The following is a 22306-nucleotide window of genomic DNA, read 5'->3' as shown; positions in this document are numbered from 1 at the left end:
AAATTAAACATAAAGTATACACAATTTTTACAAAAAAAACCACAAGTAGAACAAAAAAAATGAAGTCCATTTTAGTGCAAAGTGATCAGAGTGGTCATAGTGTTGCTAAAGTGCAGTGGTGATTAGGGTTTTTCTGGTTGTTTCAAGAACCGAATGGTTGAAGGGAAGTAGCTGTTTCTTAACCTGGTGGTGTGAGACTTTAGGCTTCTGTACCTCCTGCCTGAAGGTAGCTGTGAAAAGATGGCATGGCCCGGATGGTGGGAATCTTTGATGATGGATGTTGCCTTCTTGAGGCAGCGCCTCCTGTAGATACTACCGATGGTGGGGAGGGATATGCCCGTGATGTATTGGGCAGAGTCCACTACTCTCCGCAATTTCTTACGTTCCTGCACATTCAAATTACCATACCAGACCATGATGCAACCAGTCAGGCTACTTTCAACAGTACATCTGTAATAGTTTGAGAGAGTGTTCGTTGACAAGCTGGACTTCCTTAACCTCCTGAGAAAGTACAGACAGACGCTGGTGCACTTGCAACTATATGCTGGGCCCAGCACAGGTCATCTGATATATTAATGCTCAGGAATTTAAAGCTGCTGACTCTCTCCACGGCCGATCACCCAATGTAGACTGGCGCATGTTCACCCTCCTTTCCCTTCCTGAAGTCAACAATCAGCTCTTTAGATTTGCTGGTGTTGAGCGAGAGGTTGTTGTTGCAGCACCACTCAACCAGGTGTCCTATCTCACTCCGGTAAGCTGACTCATCACTACCTGTGATTTGACCAACAATGGTAGTGTTGCTGGTGAATTTGAAGATGGCATTAGAGCTGGGCTTAGCCATGTAGTCGTGTATATAGTGAGTAGAGCAGAGAGCTAAGCACACAGCCTTGATGTGCATCTGTGTTGATGATCACCAAGGAAGAGATGTTGTTACCAATCTTCACTGACCAAGGTCTGCCGATGGGGAAGTTGAGTATCCAGTTGCAGAGGGAGGTACAGAGGCCAGGTCTTGAAGCTTGATGATGAGTTTGGATGGGATGATTGTGTTGAACGCCATGCTGTAGTCAATGAACAGCAGCCTGACGTATGAATTCTTGTTGTCCAGATGGTCCAGAGCAGAGTGAAGAGCCAGAGAAATCACATCTGCTGTTGTCCTGTTGTGGAGGTAGACAAATTGGAGCAGATCCAGGTCATCTGTGAGGCAAGAGCTGATAGGCGCCATAACCAACCTCTCAAAGCACTTCATTATGATTGATGCAAGTGCTACCAGACGGTAGTAATTGAGGCAGGTCACCATGCTCTTCTTGGGCACCGGTACAATAGATGCCTTTTTGAAGCAGGTGGGTTCCTCAGACTGCAGAAGCGAGAGGTTGAAAATGTCTGTAAATATCCCAGCCATTTGGTCCACACAGATCTTCGGTACTCGGCCAGGTATGCCGTCTGGACCAGACACCTTTTGTGGATTCACCCCCTTGAAGGATGCCTGGATATCGGCCTCAGAGACTGAAATTACAGGGTCATCTGGAGACGTGGGGGCTTGTGTGGGTGTGTCATTAGTTCTCCCTATCAAAGCATGCATAAAAAGCATTGAGTTCATCCGGGAGTGATGGGTCATTGCCACTTACGCTACTTGATCTTGCCTTGTAGGAAGTTATATTGTGCAAGCCCTGCCACAGCTGTCGAGCATCTATATGTGATTCCAGTAATACAGAAATACCATTTTCTTCTTAATAGTTAGTACTGACTGCTGGCCCTGAAGTCAGAAAAATACTGCATAATGTTTTAAATTTATCTTTTGTTAACATCATTATACGAGTCACTACCAAAGTGTAAATTACGATGCCAATGAGCAGTGGACAATTGCTACAATGCAATATTATAAAGCCAACGAGTGGACAATTCCTCCTTAAGATGCACTTTTCTGCCAGTTGCACAAAGGCCAACACATGCTTGTGAGCTAAATCTGAGAGCAAAGTACTTTTTGGCTATTCTCCCTCTTATATATAAATCCAACAAGACTTAATACTTGACAGTGATTCTTCTGATTTGGGTATGGATGAGGTGGGCAGAGGGAAAGGGGGGAATTAGAATCTAGCCCTATTCTAAAGGAATAAATATTTTCCAGGGACTCTCACTCAACCAGTCACACATTCCCCTTCTGAGAAGTAAATTGCCTGTCTACCCTCACAGATCCTGAAAGGTGAACAGGAGTATTGTTTAAAAAAGGACACAAAGAATACTTTTCCTCTTTTGTCCTAAGTAATTATCTTGGAAGCAATGGAGGATCTATCATTGCAGTGAGTCAACAGTACAATATGCATCTGTAAATCTTTCAAGAAGAGAGGTAGGGAAGTCCAGGAACCAAAATAAATGTTCATTATGTGCATTTGGCTCCAGTGGAGTGTCCAGGTGGTGAGTTTCAGTGCTGCTTTGGAATGACTGGCTGCTATGCAGTTCTTTTTTCAGTCCAACAAGAAAATAGCTCCCTCAGGCTCTATTTTTAAGAGTACAATGCAAAAGACAAAACAATCTCAGTATCTAGCACTACAAATAAAACATTATCGTAAGAGCATGTAAAGGAGGTTCTCAACTGATAATGTAAACAGTATCAGCCTCTTTTATAATTCTGTCTATCATTTTATATTTGATGTACAAGTAATTGCTGCTCAACTGATTTAAGTGGTGGATCAATGGGGTCAAGGACTGACATTTTTTTTCCAAAGTTGCATGTTATAATGATGGATGTAGTAGTCCTGTGTATTCAAAGACAGTGGATCACTGTTTTTAGACTTCAGCATTCTGTATGACAGTTCTGCCAAGATACTAACTGAACAAAATACTCATTGAGATAACATTTAGAGAATGTGTAAACATGATATCAATGGATATATCCACACATTCCTTCAGTACACTTCAACCAATATGCTGGACAGTTCAGAGGCTGAAATAGCAGCATCTAGATTTTAACTGTGAACACTAATGAAATAATGAACCATTGGGCATTATTCAGATTTATACAAAATTGTGCATTTAGATCCAGTGATTAGATTTCATATTAGTCAACAACAACTCCCAATTATATACCATTCACATAGCAAAAACTCTGGAGCATAAAATAAGAAAGTCAGATGACCATCAAAGAATTTTAGAGGAGAAACTTAAAGAGGAATGAAATGTAGGGACTGCTTAAGAAGCTGATAATGATTTATACATTTAGCTTTAACTTTTTGCTTTTAAACCCTCTTCTTTTTAGAATGCACATAACTTTTTAAAATAGTGTTATTAACATCACAAGAAATAAAAATAGCATGAGTTTATGGAGGGAATTCAAGAGCTTAGGCTCTTGATCACTGAAGGAGTCACTGGAGAGCACAGGAAAAGTAATCTAGAGATAATAAAGGAATGGGGTGAGTGTTTCAGCAAAAGATGACACTAGCCAAGGCCATTTACAATTATGAAAACAGATGCCAGAAATATAAGGTACAAATCTTAATTTGGGGTCAAATGTGAGTTGGCTCCAAGGAAGTGGAATCTGCAATAAGGACTAAAGACAATGTCTTTGGACGTCAGCATTCAATTGGAGGACATTTCTGCTTATTCAGTACTGGATGACAAATTGACAATTGGGTGATCATAAGGGGTTATGGAGGTGAAGGAAGGTGTCATCAGTGTACATGTGGAAAATAACACTGTGATTTCAGATGTTGTTGTCAAGGGACAGTGTGTAAATGAGAAATATGAAGGGCCTAAGGCAAATCCTTGGAGACAAAGGTAATGGTTCTGGTGCAGAAAGAGAAGCCATTGCTGATGATTCTCTGGCCATAGCCGCATTGATATGGATGGAACTAGATAAGAGCAGCCCTCTTCAGATGGACAATGGTATAAAGGTTAGAGGTTGGAGGAGGTTAGTGTGGTCAACATGTCAAAGGCTGCAGGTAGGTTGCAAATGGCAGGGTGGGATCTTCAAGACTGATCAATTATTTTCAAGTCTAAATTGAGCTAAAAAGCCTGCTGATGTACAAGGACCAGGTAGAGGATTTTAAGAAGCTCAGAACTCATGCATTTGGTGAATATATTTTTACATACCTCGACCACCCAACTGAACGGTTTCAGATTCTAATGCTCTTTTTTAAGGTTTAACAAGGATGTTTCATGGAGATGGCTCCAACAAGGCTGGCTTGAAAATAATTACATCATTCTTGAAGGTAACTGCTAATGGGCTATTTTTTTGCTCAATGCCAGTTTACTTTTAAACTTCCATGGCTTTCAAACGTAGATTAGGCTGTCATTTCTTCTCAATCAATAGCACCAGCAGTCCACAGGGATCCAGGCCTCCATCTCATCAGCATTTTCAAAGCAGACAACTATCACATTTCATCAATCCCTTCCCTGGGAACCCCAGGGAGTTACTCAAGGATTAGATGTGAAAATTCCTTTTTTGTAATGCCTTTCATTACTGTTCGTAAACTGTTTTATCTTATCACTGAGGTGCCAGTTCTATTCTTCTTCGGTTCCCGTAATATTTTTAAGCAACATGGTCTGACATTTTTTTTTCACAAAATGTGTTTGTCACAGTGTTTCTGCAACTTGAATCAAGACTTTCACAGTGGTGCAAAAGGCCTGCTTAGATGAACAGGTCTAATTAAAACTGGTCACTGTTAATTCTTCACATATAGAATCTTAATTTTATAATACTAGAGGTGAATTAGACTAGCCATCTGAAAAGGTTATCTGTTTAATCTAACTGTTCAATCCTTATCCCACGTCCTTTCTTTTTATTAGTCACTCTTTGTAAAGGCTACTATGAAATTTGCAACCACAATTGTTCTTGGAGGGCATAAATTTTCAATAAAACATAAAACAATGTTTAACCACCATCTCTCATTAACCATCAGGTAATATTGTTAAATTTCTTACCTTTGGCTAATGACTCAATAACAAGTAGAAATAATTCTTAAATCAACTTTAACAAAGCATTTCAACTTTGAACATTTCTCCAAAATATCCGCTTAAACTGTTTTCAAAGCTAAAACCCCTCATTCTCAACAAAATCTTAATATATCATTTTTTACCCTTCTAATGATTTTAACTTCCTTCATAAAAAACGGTGTCCAAGGTAAACCGAAGCCTATGATTCATACTGATTTGTGTGTTCAGGGAAGTATACAAAGAATGGGAGCAAATATCCACAAAACAAAGGTCTTCCACCAATCTACTTGTGCTGCAGACCTGACATTACATTGCACAGATCCAAACCCCTGCCTCCCAATCCCCAACAATAAAGGTATACAACAAAACATCAGCGTTCTCTCCCAAGCCAACATCCCGGAATTGAGGCTTTAATTACACTCAGCTAGCTCCAATGGGCAAGCCATTTGTTCCAATACCTGACAACAGACTCCCAAAACAAACGCTCTACTCCGAGCTCTGTCATGGCTACAAATTACTAGATGGACTGAGGAAATGAATTAAGGACGTTGTCAAAGCCTCCTTGAAAACATTCCCACTGCCGAGAAAAACATAAGATAAAGGAACAGGACTAGGTCATATGGCCCTTCAAGCCTGTTCCTGTTATTCAGCAAGATCTCAGTCAATCAAAGTAATACAGCAAGTATACAGGCCCTTTGGCCCAACTTGTTATGCCGACCAAGGTGCCCACCTAAGCTAGTCTGGTTTGCTTGTGTTTGGCCCGTATCCTTTCCCATTCATATACTTATCCAAATGTCTTTTAAATGTCATTATTGTATCTGCCTCAACTTCTTTCTCTGGCAGCTCGTTCCATATAGACACTATCCTCTACGTGAAGAAGATGGCCTTCAGGTCCCTTTTAAATCTTTCCCCTCTCACCTTAAACCTATGCCCTTGAGAATTTGGTTCCCTTTCCCTAGGAAAACGACTGTGTGCATTCACCCTATCTATGCACCTCATGATTTAGTACACCTCTATAAGGTCACGCCTCGGTCTCCTACATTCCAAGTAACAAAGTCCTAGCCTGCCCAACCTCTCCCTATAATCTATTCTGGGGTAGATGTATATTCAATGTTATTGGATGGCAAGTTCCAGGATTTACACCCAACAATATCAAAGAAAAGGCAATATAGTTCCAAATCAAGATTGTGTGCATCTCGGAGGGGAACCTGTAAACATTGCTGCTCCTGCTGCCTTTGTGCTTCCTAGCAGTTGAGATCACAGAGTTTACACAGTTGCCAAGGTACAAAACAGCCACTGGATGCCAGTACATGGTCAGAAAGGTGGTGGATGGGATACCCATCAATGGGCTCTATAGGCACTCAGAGGAAGTGAAGAGTATACTGTACATCACTTTGCTGACATGTTCCCTTTAGATAGAAAGGCTTTGGGGTGTCATGTTATAGGCATTCAGTCATAATCCGAAGGATGGTAGCTTTGCACCACTGACTCCTCAGCCTCCTCAGCCAAGTACATACACCAAATGTCCAAACATGTGGTTCCTCATATTGCTTGATATTTAGCCTCTGACTTGCTCTTGGAGTTGACAGTAATTACATCACTCATGGCTGACTCATGGGAATCCCTAACCTACGGCTGTTCAAAATGAAGAAGGACATTCAGATGATACTGAGAACCTTGAGTCTCTTTGTCGGAAGCATAAAGGGACAATGGCCAGAATAAACAATACAATACACACAGCAGCTCTCAAACGAGACACCCATCCACTCACCCTGTCAAACACTTCTTTCTCTCCTTGTCAACTACCTCATAAACCACAGAGCTGGAGTAGAAGCAAGTTATCCTCAACCCTGAAGGACTGCCTAATGAGACGATGATTTATATGTTTAGTGTTACCTTTTTGCATTTGTACCCTCTTCCCATTGGCACTCAGAGATTTTATTAAAACTTTACCAAAGTCATAAGGAGTAAAAACAAAATAGCAAGAGTAGGTTGTATGGTGCCTTCAGCTTCTTCCCAAATTCAACAAGATAATGAATTATCCCTACCTCCCTCAATTCCCTCAGTGTTTAAGAGAGTATTGATTTCAGACTTGAATAATTAAAAAGCTGAAGCCTTCTTGGGGAATTTCAAAAGATTCACAATCTTTGAAGTAAGGAAGTTTAGAGAAACATGTTCTCAATTTTGACCAAAATGATGAACTCCTTGTTCTGGGACCAGTTTCAGACTAATCTGTATACACTCCAGAAATTAGTTGCTTATAGTTTCACCTTGCAGTTAAGGATCACATCTGGATTTTGAGATTTTATATTTGGATATATGATCCAATATGGATGCAGTGGTTCTAAAATATCACTAGTGTGAAGAAAATCTTTTAATTGTTTATTTTCTATTTTATAGTTCACTTCTGATGTATATTATTCTATTCAGAGTACATAATTCACCAAATGTACCCTTTTCCACTTCTGTAACAATTCCAGATTCCAACACTGCCTAGCTCATCTACCAGAGAAACCTTCATCCATTCCCTTGTTATCTCCAGCACTGACATTTTTAGTGTGCTCTTGTCTGACTTCCCCCTTTCTAACCTCTGTAAACTTGTAATCATCCAAAATGCTGCCAACAATCTCCTAATATGCCAAGACCTAGAGTCAGAGTTATTCAGCAATAGAATCAGGTCCTTCAGCCCACTGCTTCTATGCCAACCATCATGCCTGTCTATACTAATCCCACTTGCCTGCATTAATTTCATATGCCTTGCTCGTTCAAGTAACTGTCAACATGCCTCTTAAATATTGTTACTGTTCCTGCCTCCTCCACTTCCTCTGGCAGCTCATTTCAGAGACGAACTACTCTTTCTGTGAGAACGTTACCCCTCAAATTCACTCTAAGTCTCCTCCCTCTCACATTAAACCTATGTCCTCTAGTTTTAATCACACCTACCACGGGACACAGACTCATCTATCTGCTCTACCTATGCCTCTCATAATGTTATAAACCTCTACCACGTCACCTCACAGCCTTCTTTGCTCCAGGGAAAACAGACCCAGCCTGTCCAATCTCTCCTTATAACTCAAGCCTTCCAATCCAGGCAACATTCTTGTGAATCTTTTCTGCACCCTCTCTAGCTTAATCACATCTTTCAAATCTACACACAATACTCCAAATGCAGCCTAACCAACGTTTTCCCAGTTGATCTGGATCCTGTTGTAGCCTTGGACAACCTTCTTTACTGCCCACCACACCAGCAATTTTGGTGTCATTCGCAAACTTACTAATCATGCCATCTACTTTCTCATCCAAATCGTTAATATGTATGACAACAACAGAGGACCCAACACCGTGGCACACTACTGGTCACAGCCCTCCAGTCTGAAAAACAACTCTCCACTACCACCCTCTGCCTCCTACCACCAAGCTAATTTTGTATCCATCTGACTAACTCACCCTGGATCCCATGTGTTCTAAACTGTGGACCAGCTTTCCATGTGGGACCCTGTCAAAGTCCACGTCAAAGTCCACATAGACAGCATCTCCTGCACTGCCCTGATCATCCTCTTGGTCACCTTTTCAAAAAAACTCAAACCAAATTCGAGACACGATTTCCCATGCACAAAGCCACGCTGACTATCCCTATTCAGCTTTTCCAAATGCAAATAAATGCTGTCTCTCAGAATCCTTTCCAATAACTTTCCTTATTGGCCTGTGGTTCCCTGGATTATCCCTGCTGTCCTCCTTAAATAAAGGCACAACATTAGCTATGCTCTGGTTTTCTGGTACCTCACCTGCAACTAACAAAGTTACAAAAATCTCTGCTAAGGCCCCAGCAATCTCCCATGACACTCTAGGATACACCTGGTAAAGCCCTGGGGATTTATCTACCTTTATTTGTTTCAGGACTCCAATACATCGTCCTCCATCATATTGAAATGCTCCAGAATGTCCATGTCCTTCTCCACGGTAAATATGGAAGAGAATCATTCATGTTAGACCTCGCCCATTTCCCATGGCTCCACAAAGAGATTATCACATTGATCCTTAAGGGGACCTATTCTCCCATACCTACCCTTTAACTCTTAACATACTTATAGAATCTTCTAGGATTCTTCTTTATCATATCTGCCCTCCTAATTTCCTTCTTAAGTGTACTCCTACATTCCTTATACCTCTCAAGGGACTCACTTGATCCCAGCTGCCTATAGCTGACATATGCCACCTTCTTTATCCTGACCAGACCCACAGTATCCCTTGTCAACCAATGTTCCCTAATCTTGCCACCCATGCCCTTCACTCTAACAGGAACATGCTGGTCCTGAACGCTTCCCATCTCACTTTTAAAGGCCTCCCACTTGTCAGATGTCCCTTTACCTGCAAAAAGCCTCACCCAATCAATTTTCGAGAGTTCCTGTCTAAAACCATCAAAATTAGCCTTTAGGACTTTAACTTGAGGACCTTTTTATTTTTTTCCACAACTACCTTAAAACTAATAGAATTATGGTCACAGGTCCCAAGGTGCTCCCTTACTGACACATCAACCACTTGCCAAGCCTCATTTCCTAAGGAGGTCGCATGTCACCTCTCCTTGTGCTTGCTGATCTTCACTGAAGCTTAGTTAAATAATCATTTCATTTTAAAAATCATCATCCGTGTTATTGAATTCCTTCAGCTCTGTAAACTTTTTGAAGTATCTGCATTTCTTTAATTTTGCCCTCTTGCTTCCCAGAATTTAATTGGTCCACTCTCTGCAGTTGTGCTTTCAGTCATGGAAGCCCTAGGCTCTGGATTTGAGTCTAAAAAGCTTTGACTCTTTCTCTCTGTTTCCAGGGTCTCCAAGCATTCCTTTTTGACCAAGCCTTTGGTCATTTGTCCTAATATCTGAAGTGGTTTGGTGGCAATTATTTTGTCAAAACTCCTGTGTTGATCCTTGGGACCTGTTTGCTTTGTTAATGGTGATGTAAAAATGGAATGCAAGAAACAGCAATAGCAGGTAGTTGAGTCCGTGAGCTGCTGCAACATTCAATGAAAGCATGACTGATCTTTTATTATAATGACACTTCCTTGTACAACCACTTATTTCTTGATCAACCTTTGCCTTTGATATACTCAATTGAATCAACCTCCGCAGCCCACTTGGATAGAGAATTCCAAAGCTACACTAACTGCTGCATAAAGAAACTTCTAATCACTAGTCTTGAATGGTCCACCTGCAGACCCCTGGTTCTAGATGTGCCAGCAGACGCAATATCATCCCTCCATCAAACCTACCAGAATTTTGTATGTTTCATTGAGATCACCCATTTCTGCTTTTTCTCCCCTCGTTGGCCAATTCACCCCATTCCAGAAATCAATCCAGCCATTTGCAAATCATGCATTAGAACATCCAGATCCCCCTGCATTGCAGAGTTCTGCAATATCTCACATTTTAGATAATACTGGGAGACCAGACCTGTGCACAATATTCCAGCACTGGTTTCATTAGGGTCCAGTATAATTTCAGTACAATGACTTTACTCTTGTACTTAAATATCTTTGCAATACATTGCCTCAGAACATAGAACAGTACAGCACAGTACAGGCCCTTTGGCCCACAACGTTCTGCTGACCTATATAAACCTATTCCATGATCAATCTAACCCTTCCCTCCTACACAGCCCATAACCTTCCATTTTTCTTACATCCATGTGCCTATCTAAGTGTCTCTTAAATGTCCCTATTGTATCAGCCTCTACCACCACCCCTGGCAGTGCATTCCAGGCACCCACCACTCTGTGTAAAAAAGACCTACCTCTGACATCTCCCCTGATCTTTCTTCCACTCACTTTAAATGGATCTCCTCTGGTATTGGCCATTGCCGCCAAGCCCTAGCTTGTTCAACCTTTCCTCATAAGACATGTTCTCTAATCCAGGCAGCATCCTGGTAAGTCTCCTCTGCACCCTGTTTAAAGCTTCTACATCCTTCCTACAGTGAAGTGACGAGAACTGAACACATGTACTTGCATGTTAACTTAGCGATTTCTGGAAGAGACACCGGGTCCCTCTGAACACCAACATTGTTCAATTTCTCACTATTTAAAATAAAATGCTCTGCTTTTTTATTTCTTCTCCTAAAGTGGATGATATTTCCTTAATAATAAATTCCAGCAATTTCTCTACTACTGATATCAGGCTAATTGCTCTGAATATCTCCATTTTCTTTCTCTTTCCTTTTTTAAATAATGAGTTTATTTGCTACCTACCAAACCATAGGAACTGCTGTAAAATTTATGGAATTTTGGAAGATCCAGTTGCCACCTCTTTCAAAACCTTAGGATACAGGTCATCAGATCCTGGGGACTTGCCACCTTTCCATCCCTTTAATTTTTCTTATACTTGTTTTACTAGTGCTAATTTCTTTTAGATCCTCTGTTTCCAGATGGCTTTGTACCATTTCCCTATTCTCTAATAAAGTTCCCCTATTTCAGTCTGTAAGGTTCCTACATTTACTATTGCTATTTTTTTCCTTTTGATATATCTATATAAGTTTTTATGGTTTGTTTTATGTTGCTTGCTGGATGACTCCTGTATTCTGCTTTCTTTCCTTCTCAATAGCTTGTTCCTCCTTTGCTAAATTCTGAAATGTTCTCAATGCTCAGATTTACTGCTCTTTTTGACAAAATGATAAGCCTGTTCCTTTGAGCTAATACCAAGTTTAATTTCTCTTGTTAGCCTCTTTGTATATATGACCACTGAACACATATTTTAAATCTTTGCTTAACTTATTCTCCATTCTTTTGTTTTAATCTTTGCTTTTGCCCACTTTTGTTTTTCTATCTGGTTGAAATTTATTCTTTATGCTGTTGTGCCTTAATGCTTGACCTTTACATTACTAGTTACACTCCCAATATGGGCACAGACTCCTAGCCCTCATCAACTAAAACCAGCCCATTCTATAACATGTACACCAATCTCCGAACACACCACAACGTCCAACGAATCTGAACCCTTCCTCATACATCATTTTTCCTACCATGCATTTACTCTCATTTAGTGCTGACTAAACTTGGAGTGTTCCTCAGATAGCTAAAAATGAACCACTTCTCATTAAAGCGCATCACATTTTCTTTTCACGGCCTCGGTTCTGTAAATGGCTCCACATTATTTCATAGGTAAACTGTCAGATTCAAAAGGGGAAGATTTTGCATTAGTTATTTGTTCAAATTGGCATTATGGACCAGCTCAAAGTTGGAGTCAAGATGAACTTTGTGAATGGCTTAAACATATTCCCAGTGAACCACAACTGGTGCTGTCTCATCAGTTCAATCAATAGCTGCACTCATCTGACTTCAACTTCTTTCACTCCTTTCCTCCACTTTTTCTGTTTACAGATTTATGCCAGAATTAATGTTGAAGCAGTTTGGATTTATAATGCTGGTATTGGCCTTTCTGTAAAAGATGACAACTGTATTATCAATTCTTACAGAAAACGCTAGACATTCACAATGAAAGATAAATTGTAAACCTTGACATTAAACACCAAAATTTGTTTAGAAAATTAAGTTTCAGTTCAGTTCCTGTTCTTAGCTCCCATGTCCTGGAGTTTTCACCTGTATGTTCAGTGCAATTTCCCTGACAGTAATAAAACAGGGTACACAAGGCACATTGCAGCTTTTTCCCACAGCTCTTTCACCTAAGATTAGGCCAGCTATGGACAACACATGGGCAAGTACATCCGCTTGGCCCAATGCTCACACATAATATGTGCATGTGCGATTTGACACAAACAAAATTGTACGATGTTGCATATGTGGTTAACATTGCACTGATAATTTAAGCAGCCAGCTTCAGAGACCAAGACATGTTGAACAGGCACCTAAATATCAGGGAAAAATTCAAGAAATGGAGACTCAAGCCACAGCCCCACAAAACAACAGTCAATTATCCTTTAAAAGAATGCTACATGAAACCTGAAAATCTCTTTCTGTAGCATGATTACCCTCCAACCTAACCAAGGACAAATATTGACCTGGTCCACAAACAAGTTGGGAAGCATCCGTACTGAAGACATTGACTCTGACCTCTGCAAACTCCCTAGTGAAGTACAGTACAGACCACCACAGCTCAGAGACAATCACAAATGACTCACTGACATCCAACTCAATGCATTGAGATGCACCATTGGAATCCTTAAGTATACCCCACAGCCTGGCAGCCCCATGCTGTTGCAGATTGCTCATTCATTCATTCACCAAGCAACAACCTTTTGGGAGATTCCAGCAAATTAAAGAAAACCAATATATTTCCACCTACCCTCTCAGCAATGGCCCTACAAATGGCCACTGAAGCCATGCAAGTCCTAGGCACAGTTGCTTAAACTTCAGTAATACAACTTTAATCTTAATGTGCAAATGGAAAATTATAACTCTCAATTGTGCATCTGTGGTCACGATACTTGAGCTGTAAATATGAAAGATGTTTTGGTCTACGACTGTAGTAACCCAAGCCCCAAATTTTGGAGCCCGAACAACAGCCGACGTTAACTCAATCCATCCATGAAACTGGGTGTTTTGTGGATGGCATGTTTCAGAGGATGGTCATACTATTGATCTAGAAACTGCAGACAGGGAGGAAATGGGTGGCTAGCAAAAATTTAAAAAAACAGAACAGTTAGGGAGGTCAAGAGACCCCTATGAGCATCTAGCTCTCTAACCAGAATTCAATTCTGAGTATTGATAGGAGAGAAGATTCCCCTGGGAAATGCAACCGGAGCTAAGCTTATATCACCATGGGTAGCTCAGCTGTACAGAAGGGAGGGAAAAGGGTCATAAGAGCAACAGTTATAGGATATTATATAATAAGCAGAGCAGACAAGCATTTCTGTAGTTGCATAACTGAATCCAGGATGTATATTACTTCTTTGGCATCAGGGTTATGGACATCATTGAGTGATGCAGAAAGTTCTGCAGCTGGGGGGAGGCTGGAAAATTCGAGCTTAAAAGCATGTTTTTGAAAACATATGATTTTTTTTCTCCCAATTTTCTCAGTACTGCAACCTAACTGCACAATAGTTTGTCATTTTCAATGATTTGATACCAGGTTATTCACATGTGCTGAATGGACTCTGAAATTTAAAATATTTACTTTTGATCACCAACTCATTTTCAGCCATTTTAATCGCATTTTAACAAGATACCATTGTTAAATTTATGGAAGAATAATTTGAAAACCAAATTCATATAAAGAAAATTTCCAACTGTGCTGGCTTACAGCAGATCTCTCACTTGGTAACAAGCACGAGCTTCAGTGGAAATGTGGTGCAGTATGGAAGCAGGTAAAAACTTCCTAAAACTATTGCCCAAAGCTGAAACTCTACGCTATCACCTTTCAAAAATAGAAGGGGCTTGTGGTGGTAATTTTTAAATTTTTTTTTACTTACAGCGTGGTAACAGGCCCTTCCGGCCCAACGAGTCCGCGCTGCCCATTTTAAACCCAAATTAACCTACCCATACGTCTTTGCAATGTGGGAGGAAACCGGAGCACCCGGAGGAAACCCATGCAGACACGGGAGAACATACAAACTCCTTACAGACAGCGACGGGAATCAAACTCCGATCGCTGGCGCTGTAATAGCATCGCGCTAACCGCTACGCTACTGTGCCACCCCTAATTTGCCATAACGATGTAATGAGTCAGCTCTTGTATTTTACAAATCTCAACACAGAGAAAAAAAAGGTCTGATTAATGTCTTCTTTATGAGCCAGCAAAGCTTCATTCTGATACATTTGCAACTTATTTTTGATTGATTAATTTTCAGAGAGTTGACAACATTTTCCAGAAGCAAACAAATGGAGATGCCAGAAATCCAAAATAAAAACAGAAAATGCTGCAAATATAGCAGGTCAGGAAATGCCTATGGAGAGAGAAAGAGTGCCAACATTTTAGGTCAATGGCCTTTCATCAGAATAATACTTCCTGTCACCTAGTCCCCTCCAGCTTTTGCCCAAGTTTTGCCCTCTAAGCAGTATTTTAAACAAATGTTTTCAATTACCACAGAATTATAGAGGTCATACAGCACAGAAACAGGCCCTTTTGCCCACCATGCCGACCAGTAATCACCCATTTAAAATAGTACTACGCTAAACCCTTTTTATTCTCTCCACGCTCCTATCAACTTCCCCACACTCACCTACACACCAGGGGAATTTCACAGACAATTAATCTGCCCATACGCATCTTTGGAATGTGAAGGAAACCGGAGCACTGAGAGGAAACCCAAGCGATCAAGGGGAGAACGTGCAAGCTCTGCACAAACAGCACTGGAAGTCAGGAATGAATCTGGGGTTGCTGGAGCTGAGAGGCAGCAGCTCTACTAGCTGGGACATCCTTGGATTTCATAAGTTCCTCCATAATCATGCATTTCAGCATGCTTCCTTCTAATGTAAAAAACCCTAGTTGTGACTATGTAAATCCAAATATCGCCAAAAATGCCTTGTTTATCCCTAATTAATGAGTTATTGGTCATTACAAAAGCATTTTGATATTTAACATGCTTGAGAAATAAGAAATCATTCTTTTCTGGTTGCATACCTTTTGAAAAGTACAAGTCTATCCATTCAAGTAAAGACTTGCACCTTGCTTGTAAACTGACAGAATAATTAATGAGCAATTGGTACAACTATTTATTGTGCACTAGGTTGAATGGAATTCCAATTTACACATTTAGATACCAATAAAGCATACTGACAAGTGCTGAAGCAGTAAATACAATTCAAACTGCCACTCTGCAAAGACGATTTCAACAACAGTTTCTTCCTTGGAAGGTATAAATTCTTCTTGACAAAGTACAAGTATGCACTGCGAGAACACTGCATGGCACAGAACTTGCATGGCAGCCTCCTTAGAAGTACTATAGTTAGCCCTGCTCCAGATCTACTGCTATTTCCACAACCATAATTTCAGATAAACTCGATTAACCTCTTCAAAAAGTATTTGTGGAACATAGTGAGAACTGTATAAAATTAGAAGTATAAAAATCAACTCTGACATAAATATAACTATTAAATATTATACTATAACAGCTTCTTTAAGTAGGTAAAAAGGAAAAGGCTAGGAAAACAAATGTGGGTCTGCTGCAGACAGAGACAGATAGAACAGTACAACACAAGAACACGTCCTTCAACCCATGATGTTGTGCCAAACTAATTAAGCTAATGACATCTAATTAAACAAATTCCTTCTGCCTCCCTCCATTCTCTGCATATTCAAGTGCCTATCTGAGAGTCTCCTTAACGCCTCTATCATATCTGCCCGCACCACCACCCCTGGCAGCGCATTCCAGGCACCCACCAGTCTCTGGATTCCTACCCCCCCACCCCCAACTTAGATACATGCCCTCTAGTATTAGACATTTTGACCCTGGGGAAAAAGATACCGTCTATCTACGCCTCTCATAATTTTACCAACTTCTATCAGATCTTCCCTCAGCCGCTTCAGAGAAAACAACTTAGTTTGTCCAACCTCTCCTTACAGCACATGCCCTCTAATCCAGGCAGCATCCTGATGAACCTCTTCTGTGCCCTCTCCAAAGCCTCCACATTCTTGCTATAATGGGATGACCAGATTTGAATGCAGTACTCCAGATGCAGTCGAACCAGAGTTTTATAAAGCTGCAACATAACTTCCTGACTCTTGAGCTCAATGCCTCAACTAATAAAGGCAAGCATGCCTTATGCCTCCTTCACCGCCCTATCAACTTGTGTGGCCACTTTCAGGGAGCTATGGACTTGGACCCCAAGATCCCTCTGTATATTAATGCTGTTAAGGGTCCTTCCATTAACTGTGTACTTTTCCTTTATATTTGATCTCCCAAAGTGCAACACCTCACACTTGTCCATATTAAACACCATCTGCCATTTCTCTGCCGCTGATCTATATCCTGCTGTATCCTTTGGCAATCTTCTGCACTATCCACACCACCACCAATCTTGGTGTCATCTGCAAACTTAGCAACCCAGCCATCCAGGTTTTCATCCCAGTCTCATTCAATATACTCTCTCTCTTCTATGGGCAAGCCAATTCTGAATCCAAGTGGCCAAGTCATTGTGGATCCCATGCATCTTAATCTTCTGGATGAACCTACCATGAGGGACCTTGTTGAATGTCTTACTAAAATCCATGTAGATAACATCCACTGCTCTACCTTCTGTGATCACCTTCTCACCTCCTTGAAAAACTCAATCAAGTTAGTAAGACATGACCTGCCCCGCCCCAACAAACAACCAGAGAAAGTAGTTGAGGCAGGTTCAATAACAACATTTAAAAGAAATTTGGATAAGTACATGGATAGGAAAGGTTCAGTGGGATATAGGACAAACACGGACAAATGGGACCAGCTTTGGTGGGCGCCTTGCTTGGCATGGACGATTTGGGCCTAAGAGCCTGCTTCCATGCTGTTTCACTCTATGACTTTATAAAGCATGTCAAAAATGCCTGAGAAGCCAGAGTATAATGAGAATGAAGGATATTAGTTTTAGAAAAAAAAGTACAAGGGAAATTAGTGAGACCCAAAGCTGATAAACCCCAAAGACCCAATGATATATAATCCCAGAATTCTGAAAAAAGGTGGCTGTAGATGACAGTGATGCATTTGTTACCACTTTTCAAAATTCTATTGATTCTGGAATAATTCCTGGAGATTAGAGGGTATCAATCATGACACCAATATTTAAGAAAGACGGTGAGGCAGAAAACAGGAACTACCAACCAGCTAGTTTAATATCAGCAGTGGAGAACATGCTTGAAACTGTAACGAAGGATGTGATAACAGAAAAGAATAATAGAATTGAGTAGAATGATTTATGAGAGGAAAATCAGATTTGACTAATCCATTGAAGGATGTGACCAGTAAAAAGATAAATGGGGAACCAGTGGACGTGGTGTAGTTAGATATTCAGAAGGCTTTTAAATGGGTCTCATGCAGAAGCTTGGCCAGGAAGGTTAGAGCCTGGAATTGGGGTACTGCAGTATTTGGCCGAGAGGACCAAATGTCATGTTTCCAAACTTGCTGAGCATATAAAACTAAGCGGGATTGAGAAGGCACAAGGATATAAAGGTACTTCAAGCAAACATAAGCAAGCAAAGTGAGCGGGCAAGATGGCAGATTGAATGAAACGAGGAAAACTGTGAAGTTGCTCATTTCAGTGCACAAAACAGAAAAACAAAATATTTTTTAAATGGTGACAATGTTTAAGTTCAAAAGGACCTAGGTGTCCTTGTACATATATCACTGAAAGCTAATATGAAGGAAAATTATCTGATAATCCTTATTATGCAAGGATTTGAATACAGGAATAATATAAGGAGAGATTGAATACACTAGACCTGAATTTTCTAGAGATAAAAGAATGAGAGGTGACTTCATTGAAACAAAATATTTACAGGGCTCATCAGGGTGGATACAAGGAAGATGTTTCCCTAGCTAAGGAACCTGGAACAAAAGGGCACAATTTCAGAATAAAGGGTAGGCCATTTTAGACTAAGATGAGAAGAAATGTCTTCATTCTCTTCCCCGAGTTCATTCAAAACAGAGCCTGATAGATTTTTGGATATTAGGGGAATTAAAGGACCAGTGCCAGAAAATGTATCCGAGGTAGAAGATCTGCCATGATCTTGATGAATGGCAATGCAGTCACAGAAAGCCAGATGAGCTACATCTGCTCCTAACTTTTAGTGGTCTTATACAAGGTATAATACCATAAAATAATTAACCTGCAATTCTGTAACACAATTTAAGTGGATCAAAGATGTCACTCTAGCACCCAAACTCTGCTTTTTGTTGTTTGGAGTGCTGTTTAAACATAGAGGTATTGAATATTACCGCATGTAATTTAGGAAAAAGTACTGAAGGTCAATTTAAATTTCCACGTAGAAGTGGACAGGTTAATCAAAGACATGTAACAGCAAAGAGTTATTTTCACCAAAAGTACATCCACATATATTTTACTTTGAATGATAGAAACAATCAGTGTTGCCGTTTTTCTGTTGTGTACCACTAAGATAGCCTCTTGTTAATCTTATATTGTTCAAATGCAGCCAATTTTACTAAAAAAACTCTCAAGAAGCTTGATCTTGTCTATTTTATACTTAACTGTCCTTGTATAATTAATAAATTTAAAAGGTGGTTAAATTTATAAAAACTGAGTAAAATGATCACTCCCCATATAACTATGCCAGAAATGTACAATGCTGAATTTATAATGGAAGAGTACTCCAAACATCTCTTTGGAGACATAAATTAAGTTCTGATATTGAGGTTCTCCGCCAGTATGCTTATACTTGTACATAATTTGCCCAGTATTAGGAGATTAGCATTAGTCTTTTTTCGGAGGGAGTAGTTGTACAGTGCCAGGCCATGCTAATATGCAGAACTGAATACAAAGCAAAGGAACGGAGGAATTAGCTCTTCGTACTGACATGTCTGTTCGAGGGAGCCAGAAATGTTCATACTATAGAATCCAACTGATAGTGATATCAAAATTTTATGTAATGGAATTTGACCATTTTAATATCAATTCTTCCTTGATACCAAGCCCATATCCCTTTTTGTTCCTAACTTTAACAAAGCCAATTCACTGGACTAAGTACCGGCTTACTTCATAAATTTGTCCTGTTTTGCCCATTTTTCTTACCAATTAGATTGTTTTATCCACAATGCTAGTTTCATGAAATATGCAAAAAAATTTCAATTCTGAAATTCAGGGAGACTAGAATTAGAGGGCACAGGTTTAAGGCGAGAGGGGAGAAAGTTAAAGGAGATCTGAAAGGTAAGTTTTTCCACACAGAGGATGGTGAATATCTGAAACAGAGGAGGTAATGGAGGCAGATACTATTACAACTTCTAAAAGGCATTTGTACAGGTACTTAGACAGGAAAGAAGTTGAGGGATACAGGCTAATGTTGGCAAATAGGATTAGCATAGACAGGCATCACTGTCGGCACAGACGAGGTGGGCGAAAGGGCCCGTTTCAGTGCAATATATTTCTCTGATTCTATTTGAGAACATAATACAGATTTTCTTTATTTCACCATAAGTGAGACAGGACAAACATAATTTTCTTTGGGCTAACAACAATCACTTGCTGGAAGATATAACACCATAGTATTATGAACAATTCTCCTTGCAGTCTCCTACATGGTCTTCAATGCAGCACAGCTTTGCAGCATGATTACTTAGATTGAGAACTTTAGTGAACTGGGGGATAGAACTTGTATTGCACATACCGCCTTAAATTACTTTATCCTCTTGTGGTTTATATACTTGCAAAGCAGAAAAATATGTTTACAATATCTTGCTGCATAATCACTAAGTGCTATATAGTCCACTTCTTGTTAAAAGTTTTCTTGTTTTTTATTCTCACAAGTATAGTATTTGCTGGTTATTTGAAAAGCACATTATTCACAAATGCAGATATCAACTCAAGCAGCAGTAATGCTAATAGCTTTTATTGATAATCTATGCCCTTGCTTCGCTATTTTCAGTTCTCCATCTAACTGCACTTCAAAAGCATTCAATAGAACTCCCTTGACCCAGAAACAACTAGATCAAGAAGTAGTCTACTGTATCAATTTCATTGCTTTTCAAAGTTTTGGCCCTTTTTTGTTTGCAGAGAAAACAGACAAAATTTTACTGCAAATATATTTCACTTAAATGCGTAACACTGTAGACTTTTAAAATAAAAATACAACTCATACCTGTAATGCGTTGAGGTAACTAATTGTGTAGAAATAATAATGTTTTCACAGGCAAAGAAATAAATCTGGCACCATTTGCCATGAGAATACGGGAAAAAAGCAGCTTGCTATGATGCACAAAGTAACCCTAAACCCACAAAGATTTGGAAGTAATACTCAATTATTCCAAGTGATGATGCTTTCTCCTGAGATCTAGTGGCAATGCAATCAGATTGAATTTGCATTTTAATATAAGGTGTTTATACAATGCATATGAAAGCTCAGATCATCACACTGAAAGTTGTTTTCCTTATTATGCACAATACAAATTCTTTAAGTAAAACTAGAAGGATATCATTTAATTTTTTAAAATCTATATTTCAAGCTTGATTTAACAAGCCTGCAATTTGGGATTTATAATCTGCTTCTGTGTATATCTAGGCCCAACTCACATGTTTTGCTGTTATAGAATTGAATCATCAAATAATAAAGCATAGAAAATGGCTATTTGGCCCATCCCCTACCTGTGTTGGCTTTATGGAAGGCATCTAATTAGATCCCCTCCTATCCGTTATCCCTTTAGTCCTGCAAATTTTCTTTTATATATCCAATAACATTTTGCAAGTTAGCATAAACACCACATCAGGCGATAAATTCTACATCACCAATATTCCTTTCCCCAAAGATATGAATTGCCATTAAATTGCATTCTAAATAAATTGTCATTTTTGTTTTCTAACTTTCATGAATTTTCTTGTGAAGTTTATATTTTGTTGAAAATGAAATCTTTCCTTTCTAAATATTCAATCCTGCAATCCACACATTTCAAACTTCCCTTCAACATTAAAATGGAGGATGGTGGAAGCAGCAGATCAGCACCCTTCTTCACCACAAGTCTTGCTGTTGGCCTTCACCTCGATTTACCATTCCGTTCTCTCCCTCATTTCTCACATTTAGCCTAAACCTTTCCTCTTCATAAGACTGAACACAAAGAATACTAGGTATTGCATGCACAAAAATACAAAATTACATGCATCTTAATCCCAAGCCCCACCCCCAGGCATGACTGTGAAAATCTTACCAGTAGCACTGCAGAGGAACCATTTGGTCTGGATAAGTGAAGGGACATGTCAGGAAACATTCTATCAATCCGTGCAATAACATCATCAACATATCTGCATGTAAAATAAAACAAATTGAAAATAGCATCAAACTCATTTAACAATGATTTTCTACAAATAAAGTAGAAATTATAAAGTAAATTACCATTGAAAACATTAAAAAATAGATGCCAAGTATACTAATATAGACCTCAGCTGCTAAGCAATAAACCCGAGGACTCTCACAGTGAAGCACCACAATGATACCAACTGCACAACCGTACACCTCAAAATGCTAAGGGAGAAACCGCAACCATTGTACATCAAAACAATAGAATATGCATGTAATCTTTCTGATCTTTTCTAGTCTTTAAATCTAGATTTTAACAGCAGCCATATCTCAAATTACTTTCATAAGCAAGCCCCAAATCCCAAAGCTTTTAAATATATCAGGACTAACCTTGACATCAAGGCTAGCTCTCAGTAATGTACACAGGAGAATGAACAGATATTCCTCCCATCAATTATCTTAGCTACTCAAAATATACTTTGCCTCCATTTTCTCTTTTCCT

General features: G+C 39.6%; 1 protein-coding gene across 1 annotated transcript in view; it reads right to left on the bottom strand.

Moving 5' to 3' along the window:
* The window catches only part of med27 (mediator complex subunit 27), a 226707-nt gene that overhangs the window by 65873 nt on the left and 138528 nt on the right, over nt 1-22306 (bottom strand). Inside the window, exon 4 of the mRNA XM_052037116.1 lies at nt 21716-21809. Within this exon, the coding sequence (XP_051893076.1) occupies nt 21716-21809 (94 nt within the window). The remainder of the gene's footprint in view (nt 1-21715; nt 21810-22306) is intronic.

This window comes from Pristis pectinata, chromosome 23, assembly GCF_009764475.1.
Source record: "Pristis pectinata isolate sPriPec2 chromosome 23, sPriPec2.1.pri, whole genome shotgun sequence".
Taxonomy (NCBI): Eukaryota; Metazoa; Chordata; class Chondrichthyes; order Rhinopristiformes; family Pristidae; genus Pristis; species Pristis pectinata.
The sequence above is the reverse complement of the archived record's forward strand: the minus strand, read 5'-3'. Positions and strand labels throughout refer to the sequence as shown.